This window comes from Rhododendron vialii, chromosome 11a (assembly GCF_030253575.1).
Source record: "Rhododendron vialii isolate Sample 1 chromosome 11a, ASM3025357v1".
In the NCBI taxonomy this organism is placed as follows: Eukaryota; Viridiplantae; Streptophyta; class Magnoliopsida; order Ericales; family Ericaceae; genus Rhododendron; species Rhododendron vialii.
In genome coordinates, this window is record NC_080567.1 from 30,969,747 (window position 1) to 30,989,025 (window position 19,279).

The 19,279-nt window shown below is 38.6% G+C and overlaps 2 protein-coding genes across 4 annotated transcripts; one reads left to right on the top strand and one right to left on the bottom strand.

Moving 5' to 3' along the window:
- The first annotated feature begins 6,122 nt into the window (after positions 1-6,122).
- On the top strand, positions 6,123-10,110 carry LOC131308838 (bZIP transcription factor 12-like). Of its 2 annotated transcripts, none has more exons than XM_058335868.1 (4): positions 6,123-7,006; positions 7,110-7,181; positions 8,298-8,327; positions 9,493-10,110. In XM_058335868.1, the coding sequence occupies exons 1-4, from the start codon at positions 6,428-6,430 to the stop codon at positions 9,571-9,573; spliced, it is 762 nt and encodes a 253-aa protein (XP_058191851.1). In that variant the 5' UTR covers positions 6,123-6,427; the 3' UTR covers positions 9,574-10,110. The 2 variants fall into 2 exon arrangements, with proteins under 2 accessions (XP_058191851.1, XP_058191850.1); XM_058335867.1 differs by having other exon boundaries at positions 6,127-7,006; positions 8,298-8,375.
- A 3,439-nt stretch (positions 10,111-13,549) lies between these two features.
- Positions 13,550-15,819, bottom strand: LOC131308839 (protein ROH1A-like). 2 transcript variants are annotated; one of them, XM_058335869.1, is made up of 2 exons: positions 15,675-15,819; positions 13,550-15,434 (listed from the first exon to the last, which is right to left on the bottom strand). In XM_058335869.1, exon 2 carries the CDS (start codon positions 14,978-14,980, stop codon positions 13,802-13,804), a length of 1,179 nt encoding a protein of 392 aa, XP_058191852.1. In that variant the 5' UTR covers positions 14,981-15,434; positions 15,675-15,819; the 3' UTR covers positions 13,550-13,801. The 2 variants fall into 2 exon arrangements, with proteins under 2 accessions (XP_058191852.1, XP_058191853.1); XM_058335870.1 differs by having other exon boundaries at positions 15,679-15,806.
- Positions 15,820-19,279: the final 3,460 nt, after the last annotated feature.

The following is a 19,279-nucleotide window of genomic DNA, read 5'->3' on the forward strand; positions in this document are numbered from 1 at the left end:
TTAATGGGAGAGATAACTCCAACAAATACAAAGGAAAGAACACCCATACGCAGGTGGGAAGACTCGAACTCCTAACCTCTTAGTGATATACAAGAACCCTGGGCAACTGAACTAGTCCCAGTTAGGGCTGCAATCGAGCCGAGCCGAGCCGAGTTTCGGCATGTTCGGGCTCGGCTCGCCTCGCCTCAAAAACAATGAGCTCTAGCTCGGCTCGAGCTCGTGACGAGCTCCATTTGCTAGGCTCGAGCTCGGCTCGAAAATTAATTTCTAGGCTCGAGCTCAGCTCGAAATGGCTCGTAAGGCATTAGGTAGAGCCCAGCCCAGCAACGAAGAAATCTGCTGTGGCCCTCCCTCTATTTATAGTGTGGTCTCCGTTGCTCCCTTGTGTAAAGTGTCCGATGTGGGACTAGAAGAGAAGGGAGAAAACACTTTGGCTTTGTTCTTCATTTCTCCCACATCGGGAAAACATGCTTGAGAGGCCTTCTTTGGGTCTATAAATCTAACTGGTGGGCTACATGGTTACACGTGCTCCCATGCGTGGAAAACGCTGTGCTCCCATGTTGATAGCAATCATATTTACCAAAAAATATTAAGTATTAAAAATATTATATATATATATATATATTATATTCGGCTCGCGAGCCAGCTCGAGCCGAGCTTTGGCAAGCTCGAGCTCGGCTCGTTTATAAATCGAGCTAAATAATTCAGCTCGAGTTCGTTCTTTTATCTTTCGAGTCGAGTTCGAACGAGCTACTAACGAGTCGAGTTGCGAGCCGCTCGCGAGCGGCTCGGTTCGTTTGCAGCCCTAGTCCCAGTTGGTCGTATTTCTTTGAGTTATCTTGGCTGTTGGAGCATATTTTGCTCTCTCATCACTTAATTCCCGTGGTCAATTTCCTTTATCATTTCCTTTAATCTGAGTGACAGAGACATTTTCAGTATTAACAAATGTTCTCAGCATATTTTCAGCGGATATTAATTATCAAAATACGTCTTGGGCCATTATTTTCCCTTATAATGCTCGGTTTTTGGGCCTGTGATTTGGGTTGGCTCCCATATCAAAGAGCTTGGATTAAGTATGTGCATGTGTGTTTAAGAAAGTTCTCATACCCCTCCCTAGCCAGTAATAGCCTTGTGGAGGTGGTAAATGAGATTACTCTCTTGTTCTTTCGTGTTTAAAAAAAAAACTGATGATATCCTATGAAAAACAAAAACGACATCCACCGTCGATGCCGCAGCCGGCCGCAAATTCAACGGGCGAGATTCGTCCTTATGACCGACAGGCAAACAGCTCTTTTCAACGCCCTTATTTTGCGGATAAAAAAAAAACGCCCTTATTTTGTCTTCTTCCAGGGGAAGGTCTAATAAAATACCGAAAAAAAAAAGAAAAAGACCTCTTTGAATAGCACAAAAGGCCTGGTGCTGGGGAAATATCAAATCAAACTGTTCCACTTTTTCAAATATTGGGTTTTTGAAAAGGATGGTAAATTTTAAGCCCAAAAATTATGTGTTTACGCAAATAATTTTTATACCAATATGAATATTGTTTGATAAATTTCATTAAGATCTTTTATACGGTGTAAAAAAAAATCAAAAAATTATTTTTTATTTTCATTATATTTAAGTTTGAAAATTGAAGAAAAAAAACTTTTATAAAAAGAAAGGTTAGTGGAACACCCTCACCCGTCCCATTTTATTTGGTCTTTTCGATATTCGCATTATTTTTTAAACTCTTATATCTCTTAATTTATAATAATTTTTATAATTTTGTATTATAGATTTAATCGAGAACTATCAAATAAAATTTATATTGCATATTTTAAAAATTCATACTGAAAGATAAAAGAGTTTTAAAAATTTCACGAATATAAAAAAATCCAAAAAAAAAAGGACAGAGGAAGTATTACTAGAGTAACTAGACTAGATAGTGACTGAGTTTGTGTTTGATTTTGTGCGATCTGGTCGTGCCGTGAACTAAGCCGGCTGCTCCCCTGGAAGAAACCGACAAATTGAAAAGAAAAAAATAATAATGATATTGCCACTTCTTTTTATACCAATAGCACTTAGATCTCGTTCTAGAAACCTTCTTAAAAAATAAGAAGCTTATTTCATATTTTCAAACTTAAAAATAAAATAAATGAGAAATAATTTTTTAATTTTTTTTACATTGTATAAAAGATCTCATCAAGATCTTTCAAATAAAATCCATATTGCATATTTTTAGATTTCAATAAATTCATAATTTTTTAGCATGAAATTGCCTTTTTAATAAATAAGGACTTATTTTTTATTCCAGAACGGAGTCTACTTTTTTGTATTGTAGTGTGTTAATTTACAAAATGGTACATGCATTTTGTGAATGTTGATTGCATTCTAATTAAAAGACAAAAGGAAAGTGTCACTGGTAAAAAGAGGAGCGACAATATCATTTTCAAAAAAAAATAATAATAATAAAAACATTGATTTTGGCACTTTACATTTAGTCATTGACACATTATTTTATTTTTGTCTTTCTATTTGAAATTATAATAATATTTTTCTATGTGTGAGAAAGTAGATGAACACTAATTAAAAAAAGAATAATTTGATAATTTCACATATTTTTTTTGAGCAGGATAATTTTACACATGAAAAAGGCGAAAAAGTAAAGCGCCAATAACTATAAGGGAATTGGCTTTTACACTCTTTTTTTTACTATATACATTCTATTTTTTGTCCTTATTCATGTGAATTTACCTATTTACTCTTTCATAAGTTCATTATTTTACACATTAAGGGGCAATAGAGTAAATTCACTCCAAATAAAGACAAAAAAAGTAGTGAGTGTGATAAAAAAGGGAGTGTAGAAGTCAATTTCTAACTAAATGAGGAGTGTCAATAATCACTTTTAAAAAACAACAATGCTACTTACACAACCTCTCACATGCATGTGAGGTCTACACATAGCAGTGTGTGTGGAGCCCACAATATACGAGAGGTTGTATAAAATGTTGTGTTTGAATTATTATTTGAGTATCATTTTTTTTACCGTAAAAAACAAAACAAAAATGGCAAATCCTAAATTTAAGATGCCGCGTGGACTTTTTTCCCATTTCGGGTTTGGTACTTTGGTGTCGGCAGGCACTCGATTTTACAGCGCGTGAAGAGCGTACTCGTATTGGTGACTTTGGCGGTGCTTTTGCCCTATACTCCAGTAATTTGTAGCTTGGGGTCCACTGAAACCGCGGAGCACAGCCCGTTTCAGAAATTTTCCTTAAAAAATTAAGCAGTTTATTTCATATTTTTAAATTAAAAAATAATATAAATAAAAAATAATTTTTTAATTTTTTTTTTATCATATAAAAGATCTTGATGGATCTATCAAATAAGATTCACATTGATAGAAAAATTATTTGAGTAAACACATTATTTTTGAACTTGAAATTGCCTTCTTAAAAAATAAGTACTTATTTAAGGTTGCGGAACGGAGATATACGTCTAGAGATATACTTCCTCCGTCCGGATTTAATTGTCCATAGTTCTATTATAACCGGCTAAAAAATAGGTTATATTTTTTAATCTGTAATGATTTTCATATCGAATATGGATCTTGTTTGACAGATCACGATTAGTTCTATAATCCAATATTTTTCGAAGTCACGTGTAAAACATTATAAATTAGAAGATTTAATCGATTGAAAAATGACACGAACTCCAAAAAATGACTATTAAATCCGAACGGAGGGAGTAAGTCGTTGAAAATGCATGCAAAATTGTAGTGTACAATTAAATAGGGACGGAGGGAGTATAATACATGCACTGTGAATCTGAATTGGGCATTTTTATTTTTATGGATATTTGTATGGACTGAGGGATTGTGCTGTGCAGCTTCACGTTGCTTAATGTGCTGCGCATCCTCCGGCGAGGCTTTTCAGGTATCGGTTCGACGATCGGAGACGTTCACCGCGTAGAGCACTTAACGATATTTGATCGAGCTAATTTTTGGTGTGCTCTACGTGATGAACGTCTCCGATCATTGAACCGATGCCGGAAAAGCTTTACTCGAGGCTCTGCAGCATGAAGCTGCACAGCACAGTCCTCCAGTCCTATTTGTATGTATCGAGAGTCATTTATTCTAGTATCATTTTTGTTCTTTCTTTTGAGACCATTTTCTATGCCGGCACTTTTTTTTATATTTATATCCCATACTTTATACATCAACGGGGGTTGGTGAAGTTAACAAGTTAGTCTACTTAGATCCAAAGATTGTCCATAGTTCCAAACTCACAAACGCCTATTACAGGACTCTAACTCTTGTGTTCCCGGAAGGGAGGATGACCAGGTGTTACCATTGGACAACAAGTCCATTTGGTCCTCCAAGTTCATTTACGACAAGCAAACAAAGGTTTGGAATTGGGGTTGAAAACGAGTAGAGCCGAGCTACGTAGTGTTCGAGTTCTGCTCGTCTGCTAAATGAGTCTAAGACTCTAGCTCCAGTTGGGCTCGTTTATAAACGAGCCAAGCCTCGTTAATTTACTTAATGAGCTTTTTTAAATAAGTCGAGTCTATCCAAATGAGTCAAGTTTTTACAAGCCGAAACTGAGCTTTTTAGCACGAAAACAAGCATAAAACTCCAGCTCGAACTTGGTTCCAGTATTGTTTTATGAAATCAATTATTGCTTTCATATTTTGGCGCCATCGAGGTCTACAAACCTCTAGCCAGTCTTTAAATACAAATTAAGTACATCTTATGGGTCTCGATCGTATGACTTATATATAATATTGAATCATTAATCATTGGAAGTTTCATGAGCCGCGATCCACAGTGTCCACTTTATTAATCTCAATTTTTTTTAAGAAAAATGATAATGTCAAAATGTTTTTGTTGGTGCCAAAACTCCAATGCATAAAAAAATTATACGATGTCAAATATACATTTTTTTTATGCATTGAAATTTTGCCACCAACAAAAATAATTTTGACATTATCACTAACATCTCATATTAGTACATGGTCAAAATTCAAAAACATTGAATTAAATCTAATTTTTTGGAAGAAGCAAAAGAGCGATGTATATAACATATAGTACGTTATTCATTGTTGTGGGCCCAACGAGCCCATCTACCTTTCACAAATATCTCCACAAATATCTTCCACTAGCCTTCCCAATTCTACTATCCACACATGACGATGAGAATTAAGGGTCGTTCGGCTAAATAAGCCTTTTCATTTTTGTTTTATTATATATACAGAGACATCTTGATCATCCGTCTTAGCAATTAATAGTTCAGATCTCATTTCGGTATTGGACAACTTATATTTGGAGAAGCTCGAAGCTGAGATGAAATTCGAATCATTGCCGAACATACGGTTCGGATATCACACTACATACGGATGGAGGTTGTTGCTGCACTACACTGTATATGGTACAACATTGCTAAGAGATACAACATTGCTACTCTTATCGACAAATTATACTGCACTCGTGTGGGGTCCATTCCGGATTTCACAAATACAGAAAAATCCATAAATTTTAACATAATATTCTATGGGGTCATGTCAAAATCAGCTTCAACGAATATCGATAAGTATTTTTTTTGAATTCGTAAAAAAACTGTTGAGTAGTTAAACAGTTTCACCCTACAAATTCAGTAAAAGTATTTACCGATATCTGTTAGACCTAATTTTTATAGTTAGAGCTGATCTTTACAAAGCCCCATAAAAAGATTTTTTTTAAAATTTATTAACATTTTTATGTATTTTTCTAAGACTCGGAGAGAGTCCCACCCACGTGCAGATATAAATGTGCGATAAAATTTGGGAATTGATATTCGCGCTTCAAGATTTACTGCAGGCGCTCCACCTTTTTGTTTTTACACTGTGATGTTGCCACAGTGTAAAAACAAAAAGGTGGTGTCACAGTATAAAAATAAAAAGGTGGTGTTACAGTATAAAAACAAAAAGGTGAAGCGCCTGCAGTAAATTTTAGAGCGCAAAAATCAATTCTCTAAAATTTTGTCGGTAAGATTAGACCTTCTGGTGGTAGTGGTACGTAGTACTACATAAAAGCTCGCTTGCGGCAGACTGGCAGTAGCGTAAATTCGTCAATGAATTGGCATATATACCCACCTCTCGCAGCGAGCTCATTTTCCTCTCACCTAAACCTTTCACGCGAACCGGTAAAAAACTGAACTTCACGACACCACCTCTCTCTCTCTCTGCTTCCCTCTATTTCTCTGTCTCTCTCTCTCCACACTCAACCTCTCCCCTAAACCCACGCTCTCTCGCACTACAATCTCTCAACATTTGCCACCCCACTCCGTTCCGATCCCCAGCTGAGACCCTACTATTCAGCCGCACGACAGCAGAGAGAGAGAGAGAGAGATTGTGAGATTCGGGTCAAAACCCCCCCAAAAATCTCTCGAAACCCTAGGAACTCTGGTGGGTTCACATGGCATCATCGAAGGTGATGATGGCCTCTTCCACGTCACCGTCCAATCCGGATCTGCCGCGCCAGCATCCGTCCTCGTCCTCTATACATTCCCTCTCCCTCGCCGAAGGTTCCATGAACATGGACGACATCCTCAGAAACATCTACGCCGACGACGACGCCCAAACCCCATTTCCGGACGAACCTCCCTCCTCCGCCGCCGTCCAGAACGGCGGCGTTTCAAGCAAGACGGTGGACGAGGTGTGGAAGGAGATCGTTGCGGGAGGGGGAGGGACGAGTCGCGAGCAGCAGCCGGAGATGACGCTGGAGGATTTCCTGACCAAGGCCGGCGCCGTGACGGAGGATGACGTCAGAATTACGGCGTCTCAGTTTCAGGCTCAGCCTGTGGGGTACGGGGTTGATTCGGCGGGGTTTCGAAACGGAATTGAGGGGGCAATGGTGGCGGTTGGGGGAGGAGGAGGGGGCAGGGGGAAGAGGAGGGCGGTGGAGGAGCCGCCGGTGGACAGGGCGACGCAGCAGAAGCAGAGGCGGATGATTAAGAACAGGGAGTCGGCGGCGAGGTCAAGGGAGCGGAAGCAGGTTAGGTTATGTGGGATTTTTGGCTGAGGTGAATTTTGGGATTTGTTTGTGTTTTGGGGTTATGGTTTAATGGTTGCATGTTGTGGAATTTATGTGTTTTCAGGCTTATACTGTGGAGCTGGAGTCTTTGGTGACGCAGTTGGAGGAGGAGAACTCGAGGCTTTTGAGAGAAGAGGTATTTTTTTGGGCATAATTCAGTTTTTTTTTTTTGGGGGGGGCCATACGGTACTGACGATAGTATGTTTTATTACTAAAAGGGGCTGATCGCTGCTCCATTAGCTCGAACCCACGACCTCACTCTTAGGACTCAAGTCTTAAGTCACATAAGGCGCTTCCGTGTGCACGAGCACGTGTGTGAAAGCGTCTTCTAATCACATCTCAAACAACTAAAATCCACAAGAGTGAGGATTGAGAATGCGAGCACAGTGCAAGGATTGAGAGCGTAGGACATTTTGAAGGATTATGTGACTAAGCTCAAGTCACTCACTCAAACCCGAGGGGAAAGACCATTGAGCCAATGCCCAAGGTCAAACCCAAGGCCCAAGGGCATAATTCAGTTCAGGGTTACTTCATTTTTTTATAGTTGATTTCGATGTCGTAATTTTATAAATTAAGTTCGTAAAATGGGAATTTAGGGTGAAATTTATGGTTGTTACGAAGATGTCTAACTTGTCTATTATGTGCTGAATGCACAAAACCGATAAGGTTTCTGTCCATTTTTTTATTGAATATTGGTTTCTGTTATTGTTGATGGCTACACTTTTCCTCCATCGCTTAGATGGAAATTTTTCTAAGGAAGGGTGTATGAGTCATATGTCTTTTGTTTTGGAGGTTGGAAGCTGAAATTTAGTCACTCTTCAACTGTTTAATCTGTGCTGTGAATCTTAATTTCCACATCTACTTCAAACTGTTGAATTTATGCAAGATGGCCGTGGTTATGGTTATGAAATGTAGAAATCAAGTCTGTTAAAGAATTCCTGGATCTTGTTTGTCATTAATTTCCTTTTTATTTTTTTCATTCTCTTCTGCTTAGCTCTTCGACAGGTTAATTTATGCCGCCATAATTTATCCAGCTTACTGGGTACTTACATATTGGGGGGGGGGAGGGGGGGAATGCTATCTGCATAGAGATATAAACTATGAAATGTTCAAACCTTTGTTTGAGTATTTTATTTGCAATGGAAATAGGAAGATGACATTGAGGCCAACATTTACACAGTTGCACACTCGTATTTGTTTCTGCTTTTCAATAGTTTGTTAAGGTTCTCTAAAAAGGAGCTTTTATTTGCAGGCCGAGCAGTCAAAGGAGAGGTTTAAGCAGGTATGTTTTGACATCTCTCATAGTTCAACGAGCTATATTAATCACATGGTGAGATATTTCTTCATTGTTGACGGGTGGTAGAAACACTCTCCGAGTTTTGTCTGTAGGAAATACATACAATTAGTGATCTTTATGAATACAACAAGATGGTGGATCAGTTAAGGAAATCTTGTGCTTCTTTTACGTTCGGAAAATGGTTGGGGAAGGGTTTGGACTTCACCAGATTTTAGATTTCTTCGTCTACTGTAATTTATGGGAATCCTGATGGTATTTCTTTGGAGTTGGTGTTCTTCTAGATGATTGCATGGAAGCAATTGTTTCACGCCAAAAAGGTTGTGTTTTGGTTTTTGATGGGATGAGTAGCCAAAGCTCTAGTGGCGTTGCTCATTTGAAAGTTTGATATGATCGACCAAGCTTTGATAGGTTTTTTTTTATTTTTTTATGGAAAAATCCATGTGAAATGGAATTATGGAGGCAAGGCTAAGTTCTATTTAGTACAGATGGGAATTGGGAGATTTTTGTATATTTAATATTAGGTCAAAATATTTTATCTGTATGAACTAGTTGGAAGGCATAAGAAAAGGATACGAGTGTGTTCCCTAAGTACATTCACCAGATGGCATGAGATGGTTATGGTGATCTTTTTGCACCATATTTGGGGCGGGATGTCCACTTTCAGGACTGGTTTCTCTTCTCCTTAGAATTGCAGTAAATAGATTACCTGAATGGAAATATTTTTCCTAGTGAGGATTTACTTTCATGTTCCTGATGATTGTTTCGTCATATTAGTTGTGGCTGGGCTTGCGAACACGGAACTACTTCATTGCTCTTGCCATTTCCTCTAGACTCCACTCGAATACCAGACCATTGCCTCTCTGCCCTCTGGTGGAACTAGTTCATTGCTCTTGCCATTCCCTCTAGACTCCACTCGAATACCAGACCATTGCCTCTCTGCCCTCTGGTTACAATTTCCAAGTACTTAAAAACTGTACTTTTAGTGGTTCCATTTTCTTGTACTCAAATATTGTACTTTGTGTGAGTGCTATTCAACGAAATCAATTGGTCTGTGCCCCACTACATTTTCAAATGACATTTCAATGAGATAATCTCATTCGCTTGACATCAGATGCAGGTCTAACATCCGAATTTGTGTTTTATACTGCAGCTCATGGACAACCTGATTCCAGTAGTAGAGCAGAGAAGACCACCACGATCTCTCCGACGAATAAACTCGATGTGCTGGTAGTAGGTGTTTCTACCTTATGGTTGACAACAATAAAAGCGGAAGAAACTTGTTTTCTCTTGCACGTCCATTAAGCTACACCCTCACATGAAGCACAAAGACTTTATACAAAAGAAGAATGAAAGAAAGACAGGTTTAGGGTCCGATGTTCCTCTATCACTTGCTCTGGTGGATGACTTAGGTTTGGGTTGGATGTTCCTCTCTCGCTTGCTCTGGTGGATTACTATATCTCGGTTTATCTAACTGTAGGTACCTGTTTGAGGCATACCTACTTGTGAGCGTAATCTAAGAAGCCATGGACTTCTAACAATCAAACATGTGAGAACATTAGATGGTGTTGTTTCATTTCCTCGTCTTGTGGAAGGTTTCTGCGATGGGGCTAGTTAGGTGTTGTATAGAAACAAATTACTGTCTTACTTACCATTCAGTTTCCTCTCTTTGTGATGTTGAAAAGGGAGACTGATAAACCTAGACTAATACTAGGTATACTTAAAACATAGCAATAAAACTTTTTGAGAATAAAGTAATTAGGCCTATGAACTGCTGTTCTCCAGTTATAGATTCTGGTAAATATCCACATATTAGTGGTTGTATGAATTATGCTTGCGAAGATGCTGTACTTTTTTTTATTAAAAAAATATCATTGGCTCTGTTGAAAATATACGATTTTAAAATATGGCGGGTGGCTTTTGATGCCTTTCTATGGTTGCGGAAACAAAGAAAATTCACCTGGGTTTTACTAATGTTTTAGCTTCATGATAGTCCACCCGTTCAATGTACTGGGGCTCGACTGAAGGCATGAAAGCACTTTGGATCGTTTGTCTTCAAACTTGTCGTCCCATTTCACTCCAGGAAAGCACTTTGGATTGTTTGTCTTCAAACTTGTCGTCCCATTTTGCTCCAGCATTGTCATAATCGACTCAAGACACTGGCCTTTGTTGTTAATTCAAGTATGGGAAATTTTGGCCATGTCACGAACTCGAATCTTCTGTACTGAAAAATCCTTTGTACCTCTATTTTTGTGCATTCGATTGAAAATGCACGGAAACAAATGGGCATGTCACAGCAGTAGAAAAATGGGATTTTGGTCGTAACGACTGGCTACTTGACCAAATAACTTCGACAAAGAGTGTGCTACCATGGCCCCAAAAGTTGAGTTCAAATTACCTGTAATAACCGACTCATGTTCATTTACACCTCTGTTATCTTTCTTAACAAATGAACCCGATCTTAAGCAACATTTATCTGGATATCAAAATTTTTGAGCCTCCGATGGCTGAGTTTGTGTATAGGTTTTTTCTTTTTTGATCTCAAGTTTGTACTATATGGTTACTCAATAAATCTTTGCCTCGACGGAGAGCACGAGAACAAACCCCCCTCATCGTGGTTTGAGCAAGATAACAGATTCTTGATCATTGCGCAGGAAAAGATAGTGAAGCAGAATTCCATGCATCCTCTACTTCCCTTTTATGTTTACAAAAATTTCCTCACACTTATGATGCAAAGTTTCCAACGCAATACAAATAATTGAAGTGGAAATCTTCTTGTGTTGGTGGACCTGTCCAACAGCTTCCGAAGCCCTGTTTTTGAATTGGCAATTCCCACCACCCAACTGGCAACTACCAACATATGCGGGCTAACAATAACACCAAACCAAATTGGCACGGCACAAGACGGGCCCGTGCCCAACAAATACTAAGGGGAAAATGACGGGCCAGAATGTGTTTTGATAATTAATACCCGCTAAGGACATGCTGAGAACATTTGTTAATGCTGAAAATGTCATTGGCAGGTATTAATTATCAAAACACGTCATTGGCCGTCATTTTTCCATTACTAAGTTGTTAGAGCATCCACAGTGGAATAATCAAAACTATAAGCTTGGCTTGTTCGGTTAACTGTTTAGTTTAGTTTTTAATCATTACCCTATTTCTTTCTCCAATCATTACCTTATTTTTTCAATTATTACTTTCTTATCTCTTTCTATCTCTCTCCAATCATTACCCATATCTCCAATCATTATTCTATTTCTCTCTCTACCAACTATCAAAACTAAACTAAACTAAATTCTCAACCAAACACATGGTTGCTGAAGTTAGCAATATTCTTTCAAAAAAGTGCTCACAGTAGCATAACCAAACTTAACAACCTCTTAGCAACTCATCAAATTTTGACTAAACAAAACTAGCAACCTTCTGCCAATAACCAAAACCTTCTCTCTCTCAACAATGTTTCTAAGAAAAATATTTTTAAAAGAAGTTTTCTTTTTTGCAAAAATAGTTAAACTGTTTTTTTAAATCTGTCTTCTTTTTTTTTTTTCAAAAACTGTTTTTTAAAACTTTTTTGGAAAAGTGTTTTTTCAAAATAAAAGTTTTCAAAAAATTATTTTCTATTTCTAATAACCTGTTTTTATTAGTTTAAAAATTATTTTTTAAAAAAATGTTTTATATTGTGACAATTTTTAGATTTTTACAAGTTGAAAATGTGATTTGACAAGTTTTGATTATTCAATATTGATTATACCACTGTAGATATCAACATGGCTAACCTCAGTAACCCTTAAATAGATAATCAAAAGGTGATGTGATAATTTTTGATTATCTAATTTTGATTAGTCCACTGTGGATGCTCTTAGTTGTTACACAAATTCTTTTTTTTTTTTCCCCCAAAGAAATGCGGTTGGAGATGGGCTGACACGGCATGACACCGTTAAAAAATGGCATGACACAATGAGTAAAGGGGTCGGCACGACACGATTACAAAAATGACATGGCACAACACGAAGCACGGTTGGCATGGACCCGGCCCGTTTGACACCTCTCCATCTATCGGGATCGAGTAAAATAATACAATTGTCCAAAATCCAAGAGGGCATTCATGAACCACATATTAGGAACATCAATTCCACTGCTCACAACTACAGTCTCAGTGCCAGCTCTGCACCAGTGAATTCCTCGCTGGAACTGATTAAAGCTCTTTGGAAAAGCATTTAATATGTGAAAGCAAAAGAGAAACCACCCTTTTCTGTCATCCCAACGAAATGAAATTCCAGCAAATAAAAAGGGCAAACAGTTTTTGAATAGATAGACAAGACACCCCCCTGGCATTGCAAAACCATTTCATATCCAATAACACACATTGAACTCATGGCCTTCACGATTTCCTTTCACAAATCCTGATCCCACCCAAGATCAATGAGCCACACACGACCGTAATGAAAGTGGCAGATGCAGGAGGTTAACAAAGATGGGTCTAAATGCAAAATATTTTGAGTTTGGAATAATTGGTAGAAAATAAATAATATTTTGAGGGTACTGAAGTAGTATGATTATTATCAAGATTTTGAAAGGGCAACAACACTGAGCTGTACGGTAAATACCATAATGTACATTGACAACTTGAGATCACTCCAAAGTTTAGCCCGCCTGCAGCAGCTTCAGGCCGGCACAGATGATGAACAAGGAATGAAAAATATCCTGCCCTAACAAGGGAGCATAATCACCTGATTTACTCCCATTACACTGCCATGAAATGAGAAAATGGTTCCAATGGGATAAGCTAAAGAATGAGGACAACTTATGAAGTTTCATAGTGGTTATTGCAAGGAAATCATCCCTAAGCAAATGGAGTAACAAACCCAGAACCAGTGAAACATAGACTTGAATCTCGCACCCTAAACATTTCCCCCTTCTGGTGTTTTTTCCTTCCCCAAGTTAACTACGGAAAGCCCGGCATATGACTACTCCAAAAATCCCTTCATCCATTTAGACATTGTTAGCTAAGTAAGATCTACCTAAAGTTCATTGGCACATTCTTCAACTGCAATGTAAGTTCAATCAGACCTCCAATGGGCGGAGGAAATCAATGGATTCAGACAATGAAAGAATATATATGTGTGATTACAACACAAAAGAATGAGAAGGAAATATATATGTGTGACCAGACAAGAAACGAATTTCAGGAATATAGCAAGAAAACAGAAAGAAAAAGGAAACTGTATACAACCCCAAAGCAAGTCTGACAGCAGTTTCATAAAATAGGAAAATACAACAAACTTTTTGTGTTCTCTAAATATGGTCTACCAACAAGATGTTTACCTGCCAAATCGTTTTATTCTTGCTAAACATCTGAGTCCTTCCTTCCATAGAATAAGCATGCGGAAAGCTGAAATAACACCACATCCGCGATTTCTTTACATTTGATCCTTCGCAGCTGTTTCCCGACATGAAATTTACCCAGAAGTGTTCCCCCTGCTCAATAACTCAAGCCCCTCAGTTCGGCAACTCATGATCTTCCGGAACACTTCCCTCACTTCCCGTTCCAACGGATTCAGTCCATTCTTACAAGCATCGAAAACCATCCCTAGTTCGTTCACACCCTTTTCAACTTCTTCCCTCTGTTCCTCAGTCAATGGAAATTGAATTGAATCTACCAAGTCTGTCATCTGACGAATGCATTTCTCCATCTGATAAATCTCCTTCAACAACCCATTGGAATTCCGGCGCTCGCGCTTCTTAGATTCGTCCATAATCCGATCGTGAAGCAAAAGCAATGGACTCCCCCATGAATATTGCCGGGGGAATGTAAAGTGGATTTGGAGGCCTCGATCCTGACAAGGGATCGCTGCAACCAGAGTCCACAGCACAAACATCAGCAAATAGTTCATCGTAAAAGTGGGGACTGCAAGCCCACTGGTAGCTGCAATCTCATTCCCACGCGGAGGGACCAGATTGTTCGAAATAGACTGGAGCTGTTTGGCTGCGGACCAAGAACGCGATACACTCCAAGAGAGTGAACGTGAATGCCCCGGTTGGCGATGGTGGTGATCCTTGCTTGTGTTGTGACGTCCAAATGACCGGTTTCTTTGGGAAAAGACAGATCCGGTTTCCTTCTCATCTAACATCACAAGTGCCAAATCCATTAAAGCTTTTCTTGCTCGACGGAACTGACCTTCACCAATCGTCCTCTGACGAGAATTCAAGGCAGAAAGAACAATTTCCAAGTGCTTCTGCCATAGTCGTATTTTCTCAATCCCATCACGAATTGCGTTACATATATCAAGGGCCTTAATGCTCTTCTCAAAGAATTCAGCAATGAGCTTATCTAGAGGGGGTTTTGAGAGATGTGCTCTATTGTTGCACAAAATAACCCTAAACTCTTCTTGACAACTAAGGAAAGCGTTCAATACCTTTTGTATCCATGCAGCGGAAAGAAATTCATCAGCAGTTACGGCTGAGAGATCGTGAAATCGACTGCAGACCTGCTTTTGAAAAGACTCAAGCTCTGAGTCACGGGCATCAGAATCGTGGTTTGGTTCCATTGAATGCACCTGATCACTCCTAAGACTTAAAATTGGGCGACGAAACGAGGCAAAAGGCACAGAAGAGCCCTGATGATCCGTAGAAGGCATTGTGATGTGACAAAACCTCCTCAGAATCACCAAGACAATACAACTCACGCAGTTGCCATGAACCTACCAATGATCCAAAAGAACTCTGAAAATACAGAAAAGTCACTAATAATGAAACCTCCTAGAACCTTCAATACCAAACAACTTATTAGATGAACACCAAACCAGAAACTAATCTTCAAATCCACCTATGCCGCTACAATGAATCGATACGCGCCACTGGCATATGAACTTTTACAACCCCAAATCAACAATTCAACCAAATTCATTAGAAACAACACCCAAAGCCATGAACTTTTACAACCCCAGACACAAACCCACCATTAGTCAAGCAACTCCACCCAATAATAAACCAAAATCAGACCTTTTTTAGAAAACCCAGATCAATGAATCTTCATACGCGAATCATAATTGGAGAGATTAAAGCCCAACAAAGCCTAGGAATTTTCCCAACCTAAACATAAGAACACACAAAACCCAGATCAGCAATTGCTTAGAATCGATTGTTTTGCATTAGGACAATCAAAACACAGGGAGATCTGCAAATGACAAAACTTTCCAAATTCCAACACATTAAGGAATGAAACAAAATGGCAATTAAATGTCGAGAAAATCCATTCAGCTGTTAAAACAAAAAAACCCCCCGATGAATACGAAGAATCAAAGGGGCGTGAAAGATGAAACGATTACATACGCACGTAATATATGGACGAGAAAGCGGAACCCTCGCGAAGGACCCGCCTTTGGTCTGAAATATTCAAGACGAGAGAGAGAGAGAGAGAGAGAGAGAGAGAGATACAAGTACCACATACCAAAAGGCAAAAGCGGAATATATATGCAGAATTAGAAAACATACATGAAATATTATTGTAATTAAAATATTTCCACTGTCGGTACCATATTTTTGTCTATTTATGTTTCTGCCCCCTTTTTGTCTCAACCTTAGTCACACGATCCTTCAAAATGTTCCGCGCTTCTGATTTCAATTTTCGCACTGCGCTTGTGCTCTTGCAAATTTTAGTAGGTTGAGATGTGTTTCAAAAACGCTTTCACACTCCCGCTCTCGTAAATGCACGCGCACGCAAATTTTGTGACTTAGGTCTTCACCTCCATACCCACCATGAATTCCATTTTCCATTTCCATTATGTTAATTTTGTTTGTTTACTTGAAACAAAATACGGTAGGTATACTTTCTTAAGATTGCAAACGACACGTGTCAAAATATAAGCTCAATTTTTAAAATGTAACGAGTTCAACAATGCATTTCAATTTTATCTCATTCGTATTTTAGAGAAGAACTTGAAAAATTTTGCAGTTGAGTTGATCCCAAGTTGAGTGTGAATAAATTGGTCTTTATATCGTTCTAAAGTTCACATAAAGCTTACAAACCGAGCTCGTCAAAGAAACTTATCAAGTTTTACATGCATTATATTATTTAATTGTTTACATAATATATACTAGTAGTTGATTTTAAGTTATCGAGCTTTTGACAAGCTTAATGTGCATCAAACTCCAAAAAAATTGATTTATTTTGTTGATTTTAATATCATATTTAGTACCCGCCATTAGATCAACAAGTTCAAGAAATTAGGTCTTTAATGCAATTTCTTAGGCTATAGCCTCAACAGAATTCAAGAACCAATTTTTTTTCTCTCCTCCTTTCTAGGTTTTTGTGTAACGACCCGCTTCATCTTTGTACAATATTGTCCATTTTGGACGCCCAAAGCCCATAGACTTCCAAGTAGGTCACCCATCCCTGAACTACCCTAGGATGAACATGCTTAACTGTGAAGTTCCTATGCGTTTTGGCCCGCTTTCACAGCTTTAAAAAGCTTTGTACAAGTAGGATGTATCTTTTCTTATAAACCATGACTTGTCCCCTCCCGTCCGGACGAATCCTGCTATCCTGCAGCACCACCGGCCACCGAAAAGCGGGATGTCACATTTTGTGCCTTTCATTTTCCTCTCTAGGTTTCTGTGTTGTCACGTTAACCATTTAAGCAATCTTGATTCTATATGCCCAATGCTAGATTTCACTTCATGCACGAGAGGAGAAACCTAAGCCTCACCTTGCTTTTTACCAAAGTTAAAGAGAACAAAAGGGCACAAAAGCAAATATTTAAAGTGAACCGAATGAGCATTTACATGATGAAAAAGAAGAAATCTTGGCACTTATTTTATTAAATTCAAACAACTTCCTTGAAAATTGCTACTTTTTTTTCTTTCCGGCATATCCCTGTAAAGCGGTGGAGAGCGGCTGATTTAGCCGTTCATCTCGGCATGGATGACTCGAATTAAATCTGAGCGCATACAGATATGCACCGTCCATTGTTCAGTTAAGATCCGAGCTATCGATTATCGAGATGAGCGGCCGAATTTTTTGGCTTTGCAGGGGTGCATGCTTGGTTCTGACCTCTCCCTATCAAATACACAGAGATGATCGGATGGACTTTGCATGTGTATTCACTATCATTGTCTTAATTTTATTATTGACAACTTAGTGATTAAAGTAGCATTTCTTTTTGTTATTATGGTGTCAGCATCCAATATGGTTATTTAGAAGTGGGAATGTCATTTGGCAGATTTTGTTGGTTTCACACGCAAGTTTCTAATATTCTATCATTTCATTGTGTAGTTAAATTCGCTTATCTCTTAATTACACGAAATTATTATTCTTAACAACCAACAACTATTCTATAATTATCCTATTATTATTTTGCTAAGACAAACTCTTCTAGACCAGCCCTGAAAAACAGAAGAAAGAATTCACTTTAATCATATAGTTTCAAAGTTGACCCCTACTTCATAACAAGAGAGAGAGAGAGAGAGAGAGAGAGAGAGAGAGAGAGAGCTAAATGCAATCTTGAGAGAGAGAGGGAGAGAGCTAAATACAATCTTGAAAATAATGCCTATGGTTCCTTGCGCATGCTAACAGTAGCTTTCGGACCGATTTTAAAATCTATTTCTTTTTTAGTATTTTTGATACGTCGGAAATTCATATTTTAAAATCTATTGTGTCGGAAAGTTGTTTCAGTGTTTGCTAAACTCATGCTTCCGCTTTTGTTTTTGGGGCAAAAAACAAATTCTAAATACCATTTTTTGCTGGTTTGACAAACACTCCCCAGTTTTTTAAGTTTTCACTGTTTGCTCCCTACATATCCAATCGTCGAAAAATTCCATGGCTCTACAAATCTCCATGCACTAACGAAATTGGGATTGGATTTCCTAAGGTTATGGTATTAGTAAAACTTTGTTTGGTTTTCAAAATTGGTCCGAATTGGTAGTCCCATGAAATGAACAATCCAGCCTATGGGGGGTATTAGCAATATCTCTTGGGACTTAGTATTCGTAGTCAAATCTCAACCCCTTCTCATTACCAATTTCTTCTATCAATCCAATCCTGTCATCAAATTCCATCTCAAACAAACATGATATTAATAATCTTATCATCTAATCTCATCCCAAACAAATATACTCATTATCAATCCCTTCTCATTACTAATCTCAATCATAATCTCATCTCCTTACAAATTCCATCTATCTATCACTGTTATCAAATGGGGCCAAGTGGTTTACGCTTCGCTACATCCATAATCTCGAGACGAATTCAAAGACTTCTCCTTTCTATTTTCTTTTCCTCCACAAATTCAAGATTCAAACAGAAATGAAGATATCGAAACCAATTGTGACATCTGTGATGTAAACCCTCCACCTAATTTGATTCCTTCTACCCATGTATGGGCTGGCTATGTTCAAGCATCATTCAAGCTCCTCCCCTTTTGCCTTATCCTTATGGTAGCCCTCTTGAGTCTTGACAGTGGACCTACCTTGTTCTATCCATGGCCAGCCCTGCCATTAGGTTACCAAACCTAATTGATTGTGAGCATTGAACTTCCCTCACCGGCTCACCTCACCAGAAAACCCAGCTCAAAAACATGCAATATGGGTCAGGTCATAATGCATGCATTGCTGTAGAAAGCAAACAGTAATCCTATAGACCTAGAAAATTCTGAAAAATGTGCCAAGTTCACAATAGGAGCTGATAAATGCAGAATGTTGTGGTCTGGACAGTGCCTGGAAGCGCCAACTCCAGGCCTACTTTGCGAGTTGGTTTGTCGAAGGAACAGGTCAGACTTCCCCTGGTCTCCATGATACACTGCATCAAGGACCCACGACCCGATTCATTATGGAAGACCTAGTCTCCACGACCCAGTCTTCCCCCGGTCTCCATGAGCCACCACTTCAAGGACCCACGACCCGATTCACTATGGAAGACCCAGTCATAACCCAGGCAAAAG

Excerpts from the sequence above, each read along its gene's own strand:
- LOC131308838 (XM_058335867.1), top strand. The coding sequence starts at position 6,428 with ATGGCATCATCGAAGGTGATGATGGCCTCTTCCACGTCACCGTCCAAT. Across the intron at positions 7,007-7,109 it reads GGTCAAGGGAGCGGAAGCAG|GCTTATACTGTGGAGCTGGA; the intron begins GTTAGGTTATGT and ends ATGTGTTTTCAG. Across the intron at positions 7,182-8,297 it reads CGAGGCTTTTGAGAGAAGAG|GCCGAGCAGTCAAAGGAGAG; the intron begins GTATTTTTTTGG and ends TTTTATTTGCAG.
- LOC131308839 (XM_058335869.1), bottom strand. The coding sequence starts at position 14,980 with ATGCCTTCTACGGATCATCAGGGCTCTTCTGTGCCTTTTGCCTCGTTT.